Here is an 11516-nt window from a genome sequence, read left to right on the forward strand (position 1 = left end):
GCTGAAATCTGTGCAGAATTGGCTAAGAGACGTGGCTTTTATGGCAATAAAATGCAGTTTGTAAATGCTTACAGCAGACTTTGTACATTTTCTTCACAGCTAAGTTCCCTGAATAATCCATCTTACAAGGTATGCTGTAGCCCAGGGCTGAGGTGAATTTCCTTGTAATTACTGTTCTCAACTGGTGCAAGTTCCAAGACCAAACATTGCAACTAAGAGCAAAATGCTAACGTCTCTGAATTAATGACCGTTTGCTTTTCCTTCCCTACCCTGGACCCAAGCGGCCTGGAGAATTGAGCTGATTTGATCATAATAACAAGAATAGCATGGAGCAGGAAGAATGGATTTAGAGAAGGAGGGTAGTGGAAACTCGTTTAAGGCTGGTAAAGGAGAGAGGAAAATTGAGATTTGGAAACTGGAGGCTTTTGTTGACAGGAAGCCAAAACGAGTTACTTGATTTGATTCATATTCTATCCATGGAGGGTGAAGCATTTCATACGTCACAGAAGCGCTGTGAGAGCCTTCCTGAGAGAGTTCACTGGGGCTGAAAATCAGGGGTGCAGAGAAAAGAGAAAATCTGAACTAGCAGGCGACAGACCTCGGCTTGGGTGTTGTGACTTCTCATGACCTTTTTACGTGACTTCGCTTCCCTACTAACTGTGATATTTCTCGTTCTGTTACTCTTTCTCATTTCCCATGGCTTTTATTTCCTCCACACTCTACATTTCTTTCTTGTTGCTTCCATTATGGTTATTTATATCATGCTGTTACTGAAAACTGAGGTGAAATTTTTGGGGTTTTGATTGCTGTAGCGCTAAAGGGCAAAACTATAAAGACCAGAGTCTTGTAAGGTTTTTAATTTGTTTTCTCTACAAAGAACCAAGGAGGGGATCAGATGAAAGTTAAAAAACAATAAGAAAAATTAATCTCTTTCGCCACTGGTGGATATTTCCCCATTTTCTACTCTAGATCTTTTTTAGGCTTGAAAAGAACAAGTAAATTGTGCTCAAAACTTTGTCTCAACTCTACCGAGGTTCATGTAAGCTGACTAGAAAGATGAATCCTGCCTTCTTACAGGTTCAACAAACGCTGATAGATTTCAGATTTTCCTCTTTGTTGAGACAATAAACAAAAATAATTTAAATTTCAAGACAAAGCTGCTTTGGCATTTGGTTTTGATTTCCAGGGTAAAAATGTAATTCTCTATTTTGCGAGGGCGCAAAAGTGTCTCCAAGTTTATTTCATGCAGAATATTATGAATATTCATGTTTAATCAATTATGACCGTAAGCACTTCCCAAAAAAATCAGTTCCCCTTTTTAATATCTGTTCCTGCATTAATGGCTGATGTTGCAAGGACCATGGTCAGAAGAACAGTTTTTACAATACAGAAACAGTTGTAAGTTAATTTTAAAGATAAACACACTCTGCATCTCAGTTTTACATACTATTCTGCCGGTGGTTATCGCTGCGTAAGAGGCCAAACTGTAGTGTCTTAAACACCCATTACTGTGATCCTTACAGTATGAAGGCGGATTAATGATTTTGTGATGGAGTTTTAATGCATATTTTGTTGATAAGAATAATGGCAACAGACAAAAATGTTCGACTGCTGTAGCTTTTCAAGTTTCTATGAGGCTCGTAACTGCAGGAAGTCTTGTAATTAAGAGGGGCCCAAACCCCCCAGCCTATAATGTTTATACTTAGTTTCTGTTCTTTGGGATTACTTTGCAGACAAACATATGACCTTAGGCGATAATTTAAAGGAACTTGGAAGAGCAATGGTTGGAATAGGAGAAGCCGATTCAGAAGGAAGTGGTGACCTGAGTTTCTTCAACACTGAGCAAGCCAAAGCAATCATCGATTACTTGAATATCAGGTATTTATTTCTATAGCATTATTTCTTAATTGAGTAATTTAACATGGTGGGAAATCGGCTGATAAACTAAGTTATCATATATATATATTATGTAAGAAGTTATCAGAAGTTCGGTATCTGCATCAGAAGCTTTTGTGACAGGTGTTAGTTTTTAAATAGAGACACAGAAAGAGAAAGAAGAGTAAGTCTTATTTAGCCGAGAAAAACACTAAGGGTCTGGTAGCGGCCAATCACACCTCTCCGTGTAAAGTCTTAACTATAGAGTAACGTCTACAGACCGTTCTCCACTGAAATGCCATAGTTAAGACGGTTGCTGTTCTTGCATACCACTGTTCCCCCTACATGGACAGAACCGTTCTCAAGCTGTGGCGCCCCCGTGATTGTTAGGGACAGGGAGGCAGGGAATGGAAAAGGTACCGCTGTAATATATGCTCATACTCTCCTACATGTGTAGCCTGTCAGCCTGTTTTCTGACCGGAATGGTAGTGAGAGAGAGACAGACATTTTGTGACAGATGAGCATAACAAGTGAGAAAGGTCATGACTGATCCATACATAGAATTGTTGGGAATTTTCTGACTGTTCTTTTGCTGGGAAAAGAAGTGGTTTTAGAGTGTTTTTCTGGATGCAGAAAAGTATTTCCTCTTGAAAACAGCAAAAATCCTAGGATGGTGGATAGCTTTCCCATTTAGAGCACTCAGATTCCGACTGGGGATTTGAACACATCACAGGTGATTTCTCTTAAAAGTGGGCTGTAAAGTTTTTCTCTTTCCCCTGCGCACTGATTTTTTTTTTCTTTCTTCTTCATGGAAAATATGAAGAACTGCAGGTTCTTCCCATGTGAAAAGAGAACATCTCAAATCTCAAATTTCTGTAGTCAAGGCAAACTAATGTCCTGCCAAGTACTAGCCCTATACTGAATGGAATTCTGGCACTTAAGATGTCTCAACTTCTTTCACTTCTCCCCTCCCGGCTGTGCCTTTTGTATATTTATTTGGAGCAAATGGTCTTTCCAAACAGCATGTTTATAGCTCTTGCCTAAGTCATCCATTGAGACAGAGCTTCTCCATGAAGCAATTCCTTCACGGTTGAAGAATTTCATGCAAGGGATAAGGTGCTCCATCCTACTACCACCAAAGTATTAACTGACTGGGAATAAATTCAAACCACAAGACTTTTGCAACAGAATTATATTTTGGCCACCAAATACGTGTTTGTATGTTCAAACTGCTCAGTTTATTACAAGTAGGAGCTTATCATGGACACATAGACATACGCTGAAATGTGTCTGGTTTACACAATCCATTATTCCAGTCATTTGATTATTTTTTTCTAAATAAGAACTGAGTCAGCACACTTATGCGGGTGTGTTTTGAACTTTATGAACTCACAAGCAGGCTGAGTGAGTTTTATTACAATTCAAATTAATGTATTACTTCAACATTTTTTCTTGTTCCTCACTTTCTTTTTGTTCAATTTTAAGTGATAGGCCTATAGCTTTCTTTTTCTACACAAGATAGTATGACATGTTCTAGTTCAGAACACATTTTTACAGGTGAGCTATAAACCCGGGGGATTCATAATGGAAACAGGGACAAATGTTTAACCACCTTGGCACAAACTATGCAGCAACTCTAATGACATCTCCAGGTTCGGTGGAAGGTGACAGTTATCATCTTTTTATCTTGTCTCCTCAGGCAAACACACATCAACATAGCCCTTGACATTTTCTTTCAGGAAGCAGCGGAGCTAGGGAAATATGTCATTCCTAATCACCTTCAGATTCTCATATGACATCATAAGAAGTCTATTCTTAACTGTCTTACTTCCATGAGTAAAATTATTTTTGTGTAATTGCTACAAACGTTGGTATGAAATTTTTTAATTGTCCACAATAGCTACAAACAAAAAAGCATTTTATGTAATTCCTGACAGAAGAAAGAAAACTACACTGTTGTCACAAAATAAATACTGCTATATAGCTTGCATGATTTGATTTAAAGAGCATTAGATGGAGGAATTATTTCCTTCATATAGGATTAAGGATGCCAGGGTGAACAGAGTTCTGTTTAAAAATAAATAGAATGCAGAAATGCCAGAAGGAATGCCTTATATTTTAGGGAACATTATAAATTATCTGTACATTTAACAGAGTCCATAAAGAAGATCGTAACACATTTAGCGGGGAAGGGGGAGAGCTGATTTTCAGGTGCTGTAAATCTGGCTCCTTTCCAAGACACTGGAATAAATAAAAGAAAAAAGTTTGAAATGTTAAGTTCTGCCAGTGCAGTTTGAAAGATCTATACGTTATTTCTTGTGTGTCTCTGACATTCATAAATATTTTTTGTCCTTTTCAAATAACCCCTGTCAGAATTTTACCATGTAATAGGTGTGTACGGGAGGGGACGTGTATTTTCATAAAATGGTGTGAGTCATTTCCAGACTAAGTCCTGAAGTCTGCTTAAACATAACTCCTATATCTCCAGTGAAACACGGCAGGAACTCTTTGATAAATTACTGAGATAAAAATGTACTGCAAATGAAGTGGCAAATATTGTAACAATTAATTGCCTATGTGCTTTGGGTTTGGGGGACAGGAACTTGTAGGTTATAGTAGCCAAATACCTCATGCAATTTGGGAAACCAATTTGTTTTTTCACTAATGGTAATCGAGTGACTGTATTAAACGTAACTGTAGAGTAAAACTTTCATATGGCACTTAAAGAACCGAATGTTCAACAAGGCTGGCATAATGCTTCTCACCAAATTAGGAAATGCATCTGTGCATATGTGCAAAACCTCTATGCCTGCTGAGGTAAGAATGCGTTTGAAAGTTTCCCAGATGCATTTGACCAGCTGCTGGAAGATGTACTGTCGCCTTGTAAGAGAGGCAGGCCACACTGCCAGCTTATTCTCCCAATTCCAAGCTGCTTTCGTGGGCTGGAAGAACCACTGATATGGTTCGTCAGCACTTCAGCACTGCGGAAATTAGAGCTCTGGTCTCCAGTAGTCCGTAGAACCTCTGGTGCTGCGGCAGTGGCGTGTGGCTGCTTTAAGTACAGACGGTGATCCAGGGAAGGACAGTCAGCTAAAACAGTGCGTACACAAGCGTCCAGACTTCTGGAGGCCATCTAGTTCAAAGCCCTCCTGACAGGAGGCCTCTGTATTCCAGATGTGGCCTTGCAGTGCCAAGCAAAGAGGCAAAACTGGTCGCAGTTGAGGGCTTGCTTAAGAAAAAAAAAACCAAAACATGTCCTGTCCTTAGCCAGAACACACAGGGCGCAGTTACAGATGTTCCCTGCAAATATTGCTGAGCCTTTTGTGGGTACATCAGGCAGGAGCACAATCAACTCTTGGACTTGTTCTTCAACCTGGACTTGCTATGAAATTGCAAAGCTGTGTTTTACATCATGTGTCAAAATGACACGACAGAAGCCAGAAGTTCTGAATCACGATTTTAAGCGAACAAGTAATTGTAACAAATGGACTGTGACAAACCAAACCTTTGATTAAACAAATGTCCTATCATTGATCATTAGGAGTGGGAACAAGGAAAACCATTTAAAACATGTGAAAAGGAAAGCCATACGTGTTTTAAGGAAGATAAATATTTTAGGCCATTGAGAAAGTCTCCTTAAAGTTACTTTAGTTTTAATACACAAAACTCCAGTGTGTCAGTTTAGTTCTTTAGTTTTTCTTTGAGGAATTACCACACTGGTTTTGCAACATGACCTTGAGAGAATAAATGCTTCCATTCTTTATTTTTTTGGTGTTCCAAGATCAAACTTGCTCCCTGGACTGGCAGCCCATCCCAGAATCCAAAAGCTGATTTGGCTTCGTTTCCTTCTTGTCCTCTGTTGCTGATATTAAAGGCATAAGTATCCTGGTGATAAATGTTTCAGGAATTACTTTTTTCAGAGTAGAACTTTGCACTCTCAGAGTTCAATTTCATAAGAATAAAGTGGGTCTATTTATAAGTATCATACTGTATTTTCTATGGCCACCTGATAGCAAATCCTGTAAATTAAATACTCTGCATACTGTAACTGAAGTTAAACAACCATTTCTTTTTAAAACTTGGAATATTACCATGCTGGAGAGTAGCTTTTAGTTAACAGAATTTTAAATATTGTTACCTTTCCAAAGATGTACAGCCGTAACAGTGCTATATTCTTTTGGTTTTTGCAGCTTATTTAAACACTATAAACTATATGAATACCTCTTCCACCATCGTGGAGAAGAATTGGTGGCAAGTAATGAGGTAAGTAATTTATATAGATGGAACTCATTATGCAGAGTTTTCTAATGAATGCACCGTGGCATATGTTTTATATTGCTCAAAGCAACTTCATGTCAACATTACTGCATTGCCAACATAAAATGGCTGATTAAAGAATACAAGTTAGTTGTTCTGATCCTCATGTTCAGAAATAATTCTGGATTTCAGAAAAGTGGAAATGTATTGCTCAGTTAAGATGTTGGTTGCGTGAAATCAGGAATACTTTTGTGTATGTATTTCTAAGATGATGCATGAAATTTGAATTGGCAATGCATGAGTCAGACTCTATTTTAAAATAATCAGCAATCAAAGGTAGAAAAGTTTGTGTACCAAGCCTGGTCTGACCACATTTATGTATCCCTGTTTCTGTAGTGTTTTGCTTCTACTATAGCCACCAGCAGTTAATTATAGTGGCTGTACAGTACAAGCTAGCTAGAAATGCAGCGTGTCGAAAGCATTCGGTTAATTACAGTGAACTGGCTTGACTGTAAACTTTGTCATGTGTTCTACATGAAAAAACACGCAGGAAAATGCACTGATGCGGGATGTGGCCTTCAATCAAATGGACAGATTCAATTCATGAAATAAACCTTCCTTTAGCCTGACTGTGTGTTTTGAGGATCTATGTCACGATACTCTAGGAAGGATTTACATTTCTAATTTATATCAGGAGAGAACTGGTTGCTCAGAGAGGCACGGTAGTGGAATTTTTTTGATGGCTCTTATATTTTAGCTTATTGGTGCACAGTGAAGTTAAAAGTAATGCACTGGAAAAATTTTCTTTATGCTTTAAGCTGATGTTTTGACCCTGTAAATGGTGTGGGATAATTTACTTCCATGTTGTTTTTAAATAGTCCTATTATAAAAAAAAGAAGGACTTTTCTTAACATGTATGCAAATGTTTGGAAACTATTCTTGTCATCTGTAAGGTGAGTTAAAACTCCAGCTGTGATTAAATCAGTGACAGAAGTGTCTTTACAGAAGCAGAGCAGGATTTCAGTGTTACTGTGTTAACTTGGTGGTTTTTTGATATAACCTAATAAGATCAATGGCTGGTTATCACTTTCTAATTGTTAAATAATTTTTTAAGAGGCATTGATTAAGTTTGTGTAAATGTGGGTAATGTATCTTCCCAGTCGCAGACCAGCTTAAGAGAAAGGTCTGTGCTTTCTTAACCACCCTCGGTGGCTGAGGTCAGTGTACACCGTCCCAGCTACGGTAGAGTGGTTGCTCTGCACAGTCTGTCTGAAGGTGCCACCTCCACTAGGAACTGGCAGAAATGTGTTTCTGTGAACTCCTTTGGTGATGGTCCGTCAAAGGACCAAGTGCAATCTACAACTGTAATTGTCACAAAAACCTTTGTGACCATTTTTAGCCATAACGGTTTTAGGGCTGTTTCTTACCTATGCAGTAAAAAACCCCCTTACCTTACCAGTTCAGTTCAATCCATCTGGTTTGTATTCTGAGTGCCATGGCAGAGTCTTTAATTTGTCCAACCACAATGCAATGCCCAAGAAAATCAATGCTTATATTCCTGGAGAGTTTATTTTGATAGGGAGATACATTGTTCTTCAATAAGTAACCGTTCAAGGCGTTGAAGCTGCATATACAAATTTATGGCGTTGTTTGCACTTGCTTTGTGTGGTGAAATGTGATGAGAGGTGAACCCAGCGTGAACTTCAAGTTCTTCTGCTACGATTGGTTGTATTTAGAAATGCTTATCCATAAAGGAGAGCATTAGCTTCTGTGTTGCAGTCCCTCAGATGAGCAGCTCAGACCCAGATGAGTTTGTGGGGCTGGTGTGGTTTGGCGCGTACGGCTGTGGCAGGAGCGTGTGTGGAGTCTCACGTCTGCTCAGGGAACAGAGCGGGGCAGGAGATTGACTGGGAAGTGTGTGTGCTGAAAGGAGATGATAAATCTGTGCTGAAAGGCTGGCTGCTTTCTTGCTGTGTACATCAATGTCTTACCACCACCAAAAAAAAAAAAAAAAAAAAAAAAAAAAAAAAAAAAAAGCCCATGTAGACACCCCATGGCCTACAAGGATGTGATCCTTACTCTAAACTGAGTCTAAAGTCTGAAAAGTTTTCTTTTAGCTCCAGCAATAAAAATCTGTTAATTTGGAACAGGGAACCTTAAATTGCAGTGGCCAAATTTGTCCAAATAACAATATCCATGGTGTACCGAGAGCTAAATTACACTATGATCTCCTTTTGCAAATGACGACTGAGACAGGTCAGAGAAATTACTTGCTCCAGCTGGGCTGATTTGCTTCGACTGAAGCGGCTTGGTTTAGCTCGGGGGGTAGATTTGTGCTCCACGTACGCCAGCAGTATTACCTGCAGGATAAAAGCCCAACAGCCTAACGAGAAGACCCACTCCTGTACACAGATGCAGTGACATCAAATCAAAGCAGCACTTAGTGCTGTAATAAGTATCCTTTTAGAGAAACCACAGTATGTGTTTTCCCGAGAAGTCTTGCAGCAATGGATTGTAAACTCCTCGGATTTTATTTTTTCTCTAGCACAGGCAATTATAGAGTGTTCTCAATCAGGTTTCCTTTTTGATCTTTCGCCGCAGTTATTTCCAAGTGACCCTGTCATTTCCTGTGTAGAATAAAATCAGACAAGAGAAGGGAAATGACTCAAAATTCAGTTAGATTATGCATACAGTATCTGTGGCCATGCCACTTAACAAAATTTCTTAAATGTGGCATGTCATTAGAGGAGCTTTACAGTCTGATTAATATTCCATGTTTGCAGCCAACAAAATAGAACTACCTTTGTAAAATTCAGACAGCATTTAAGTCATAAAAATAAGGTAACAAATGCCTGGCTACTTTAAATATATTTTTGTGTTGGCTAAAGCCTTTAAACCAAACTGCAGGAGGTGATCATATTGCCTAGGAAAAAAAAAAAAAGGTTAAAAATGAAAGATGTGAATGCTCAGTTAGATGATAAAACAAATCATATGTCTAACCTACTTTGGCAGTATTTAAAATTTAAAACTTGCCTTTGCAGCTAGCAAACCCTTTATTTCTCCTTCATTCCAGATCTACAAAGACCTATATATTATGTATGCATGAATACCTGTTAGAAAACAGGACGGCACAAGGAATTAGTGAGGAGCACTAAGATTGCCAAGTAAATTTGTTGCTTTTTTTCTGTTACTCTTTTGAGCGGTTCCCCACGTTTAGAATGATTACAGAAGTGCTTTAGCTGTTTGGCAGCTATGATCCAACAGAAAATGCGTGTAGTGCTAACAGAGCAGAGTTCTCAGGATTACTGTTGTTATAGATACTGTCTTTCCTTCTGCCCGTTCTGGTTTTACTCTCTCGCTGTGATTTAGTACACCTATATTAGCCTGCAATTTCAAAGAAAGCAAAAGGAGTACTGGCTAAATCTTGATGTGCAGGGATTCAGCAGAGCAATTCCTATTAACACATCAGGTCTTATAACAAAGGTTTACATTGTTAATACATGAATTGTGTTAAAGTTTTTGTTCTTTTCTATATGTTCCATTAATTCATTTTGCTTTGTTAGGATTATACATTACAGCACATCTTGGGGTTTTTTTCCCTCACATTTACAAATTGTACCTTATGCTACACTTCATGTTTTTGCTGCTCTCTGTTGTGTATTTTTGGATAGAGTGAGGCGAAGGTCTTTTGGGATTATGTCTGCTTTGAAGCATTTCCTAATAAAAATAATGTGGTTGGTAAATCTAGTTTTATTCCTAGTTGCTTCAGCCAGCCTGATGGAGTAATCCTCTCTTTTATGGCCCAGCTGACTAGCTAAGTTTCACTTCTTGAAATAGTAGCATACAATGTAATTTTCTTTAGAGATGTCATAGTGGGTCAGGTTGCAATAAAAATATCGAAGGTTAAGTTTAATGGCAGTGCAGATTCAGTATTACAGCAGTCAGTTGGTACCATCCTCCATACTGAGTTCCAACAGTATCCTTTAATGCCTTCTTTCCATGTCTTCCTTACTTTCTGAAACATTAACCTTCCAGACTGTGTCTGGTCTTTACCCAACTGCAGGTTGGCTTTTTTTTTTTTTAAAGTTTGAACAGAATCCTTTCTGTGTTTGAATTTAAGGGGGTGGATAGGAAAAATATACTATTTGAAAGCTAATGGTGCTTTTTTTTCTGGTGGCAAAAAGATCTGAAATCTGAGACTCGACTTTGATATGTAATCCTCATTAGGTGTTGCATGTTTAGGTTGGTTAATCAATCATTGTTTAAACAAATTTGCTCAATGGCTTCTTGAGAACTGCATTTTAAAGATGTATGAAACCAGAATGTTTCCATAAGTGTATCAGTTCACGCTAGAGAGACTCATTCCCCGGCTGATGGAGTGCGTGCTTCCCAAAGCTTGGAGCTTTCAGATACTTGCAGTGCTTAAAAGCCACCGAGCTGATTTTCTCTAGCTTCGTTTTATAAATATCACCACGGCAAAGACATCAAGACGACTTTGAAGGAAAGGAGAGCATAGGACTGGAAGGGTCAGCTCTAGTGCCACTTTCTCATCAGAGAACATGTATAATCCTCTTCAGAAACTTGTCAAACTCTGGTTTAAGTTAACTTCTTTTTTTCAGTTTTCCTGTTCCAGTGAGAAAGCTGCCCTGGTGCCTGGCTTCTGTGATGGCTATAAAACTTTGAATTTCCAGTTGAAGCGTATTCATGACGAAGTTACGTGCGTTTGGCTTTGTGCCAGTATTGCCCTTTAGTTCTTGTTCCATCCCCAGTGTTTATTTTTCTAGTGCATGAAGAGCAGCATTCTTACTCAGCCTTTGCTTAGCTGGACTTCTCTAATCTTTGCTTTTCAGGTGGACATTCAATATGTGCATACCTCCACAGGTACCAGCCTCTAGTCATCCCATTGGCCTTTCTCTATAATTGTTCCACTTTAAATCAGTTTTGTCTGAACATAAGTGACCAAGCTGACGTAATATTGTTGCTGAGATAAAAGCAAGGCCTGTACAGTATCAATAGTGCTTTGTCTCTGCTGGGAGTGGCCGACATGATAGGTCCTCGAATGACATTTTATACCTGTGCCATGCAGCTGTCCCATCACAGGTCTGCTGTTCTGGTTCTCCTTGATTACTGTGTTTTCCAGCTGAGGTGCTCCCAGCACACAGTATGTTTTAAAAAAATTATGTCCCTACGATGTCACCTCACAATTTATCATTGAATACAAGAGTGAATAGTCTTCAAGGTCATTCAGTCCCATCTGTATGATATTCCTGCCCTCTCATGAATTCATCATGTCTCTCACATTTCTTTTGTCTAGAAAATCAGTTATCTTATTAAATAAACTATTAAATTAGTCTGGCGGCGTGAATCTTTGATACACCGATGTT

At 38.7% G+C, this 11516-nt stretch overlaps 1 protein-coding gene across 1 annotated transcript in view; it reads left to right on the plus strand.

Moving 5' to 3' along the window:
- The window catches only part of LOC104499304 (chromosome unknown open reading frame, human C10orf107), a 39908-nt gene that overhangs the window by 1609 nt on the left and 26783 nt on the right, over positions 1-11516 (plus strand). The window contains exons 2-3 of the mRNA XM_010142793.1: positions 1734-1878; positions 6066-6138. Coding sequence (XP_010141095.1) covers positions 1734-1878; positions 6066-6138 — 218 coding nt within the window. The remainder of the gene's footprint in view (positions 1-1733; positions 1879-6065; positions 6139-11516) is intronic.

The sequence above is a fragment of the Buceros rhinoceros genome, unplaced genomic scaffold (assembly GCF_000710305.1).
Source record: "Buceros rhinoceros silvestris isolate BGI_N320 unplaced genomic scaffold, ASM71030v1 scaffold10429, whole genome shotgun sequence".
Lineage (NCBI taxonomy): Eukaryota > Metazoa > Chordata > Aves > Bucerotiformes > Bucerotidae > Buceros > Buceros rhinoceros.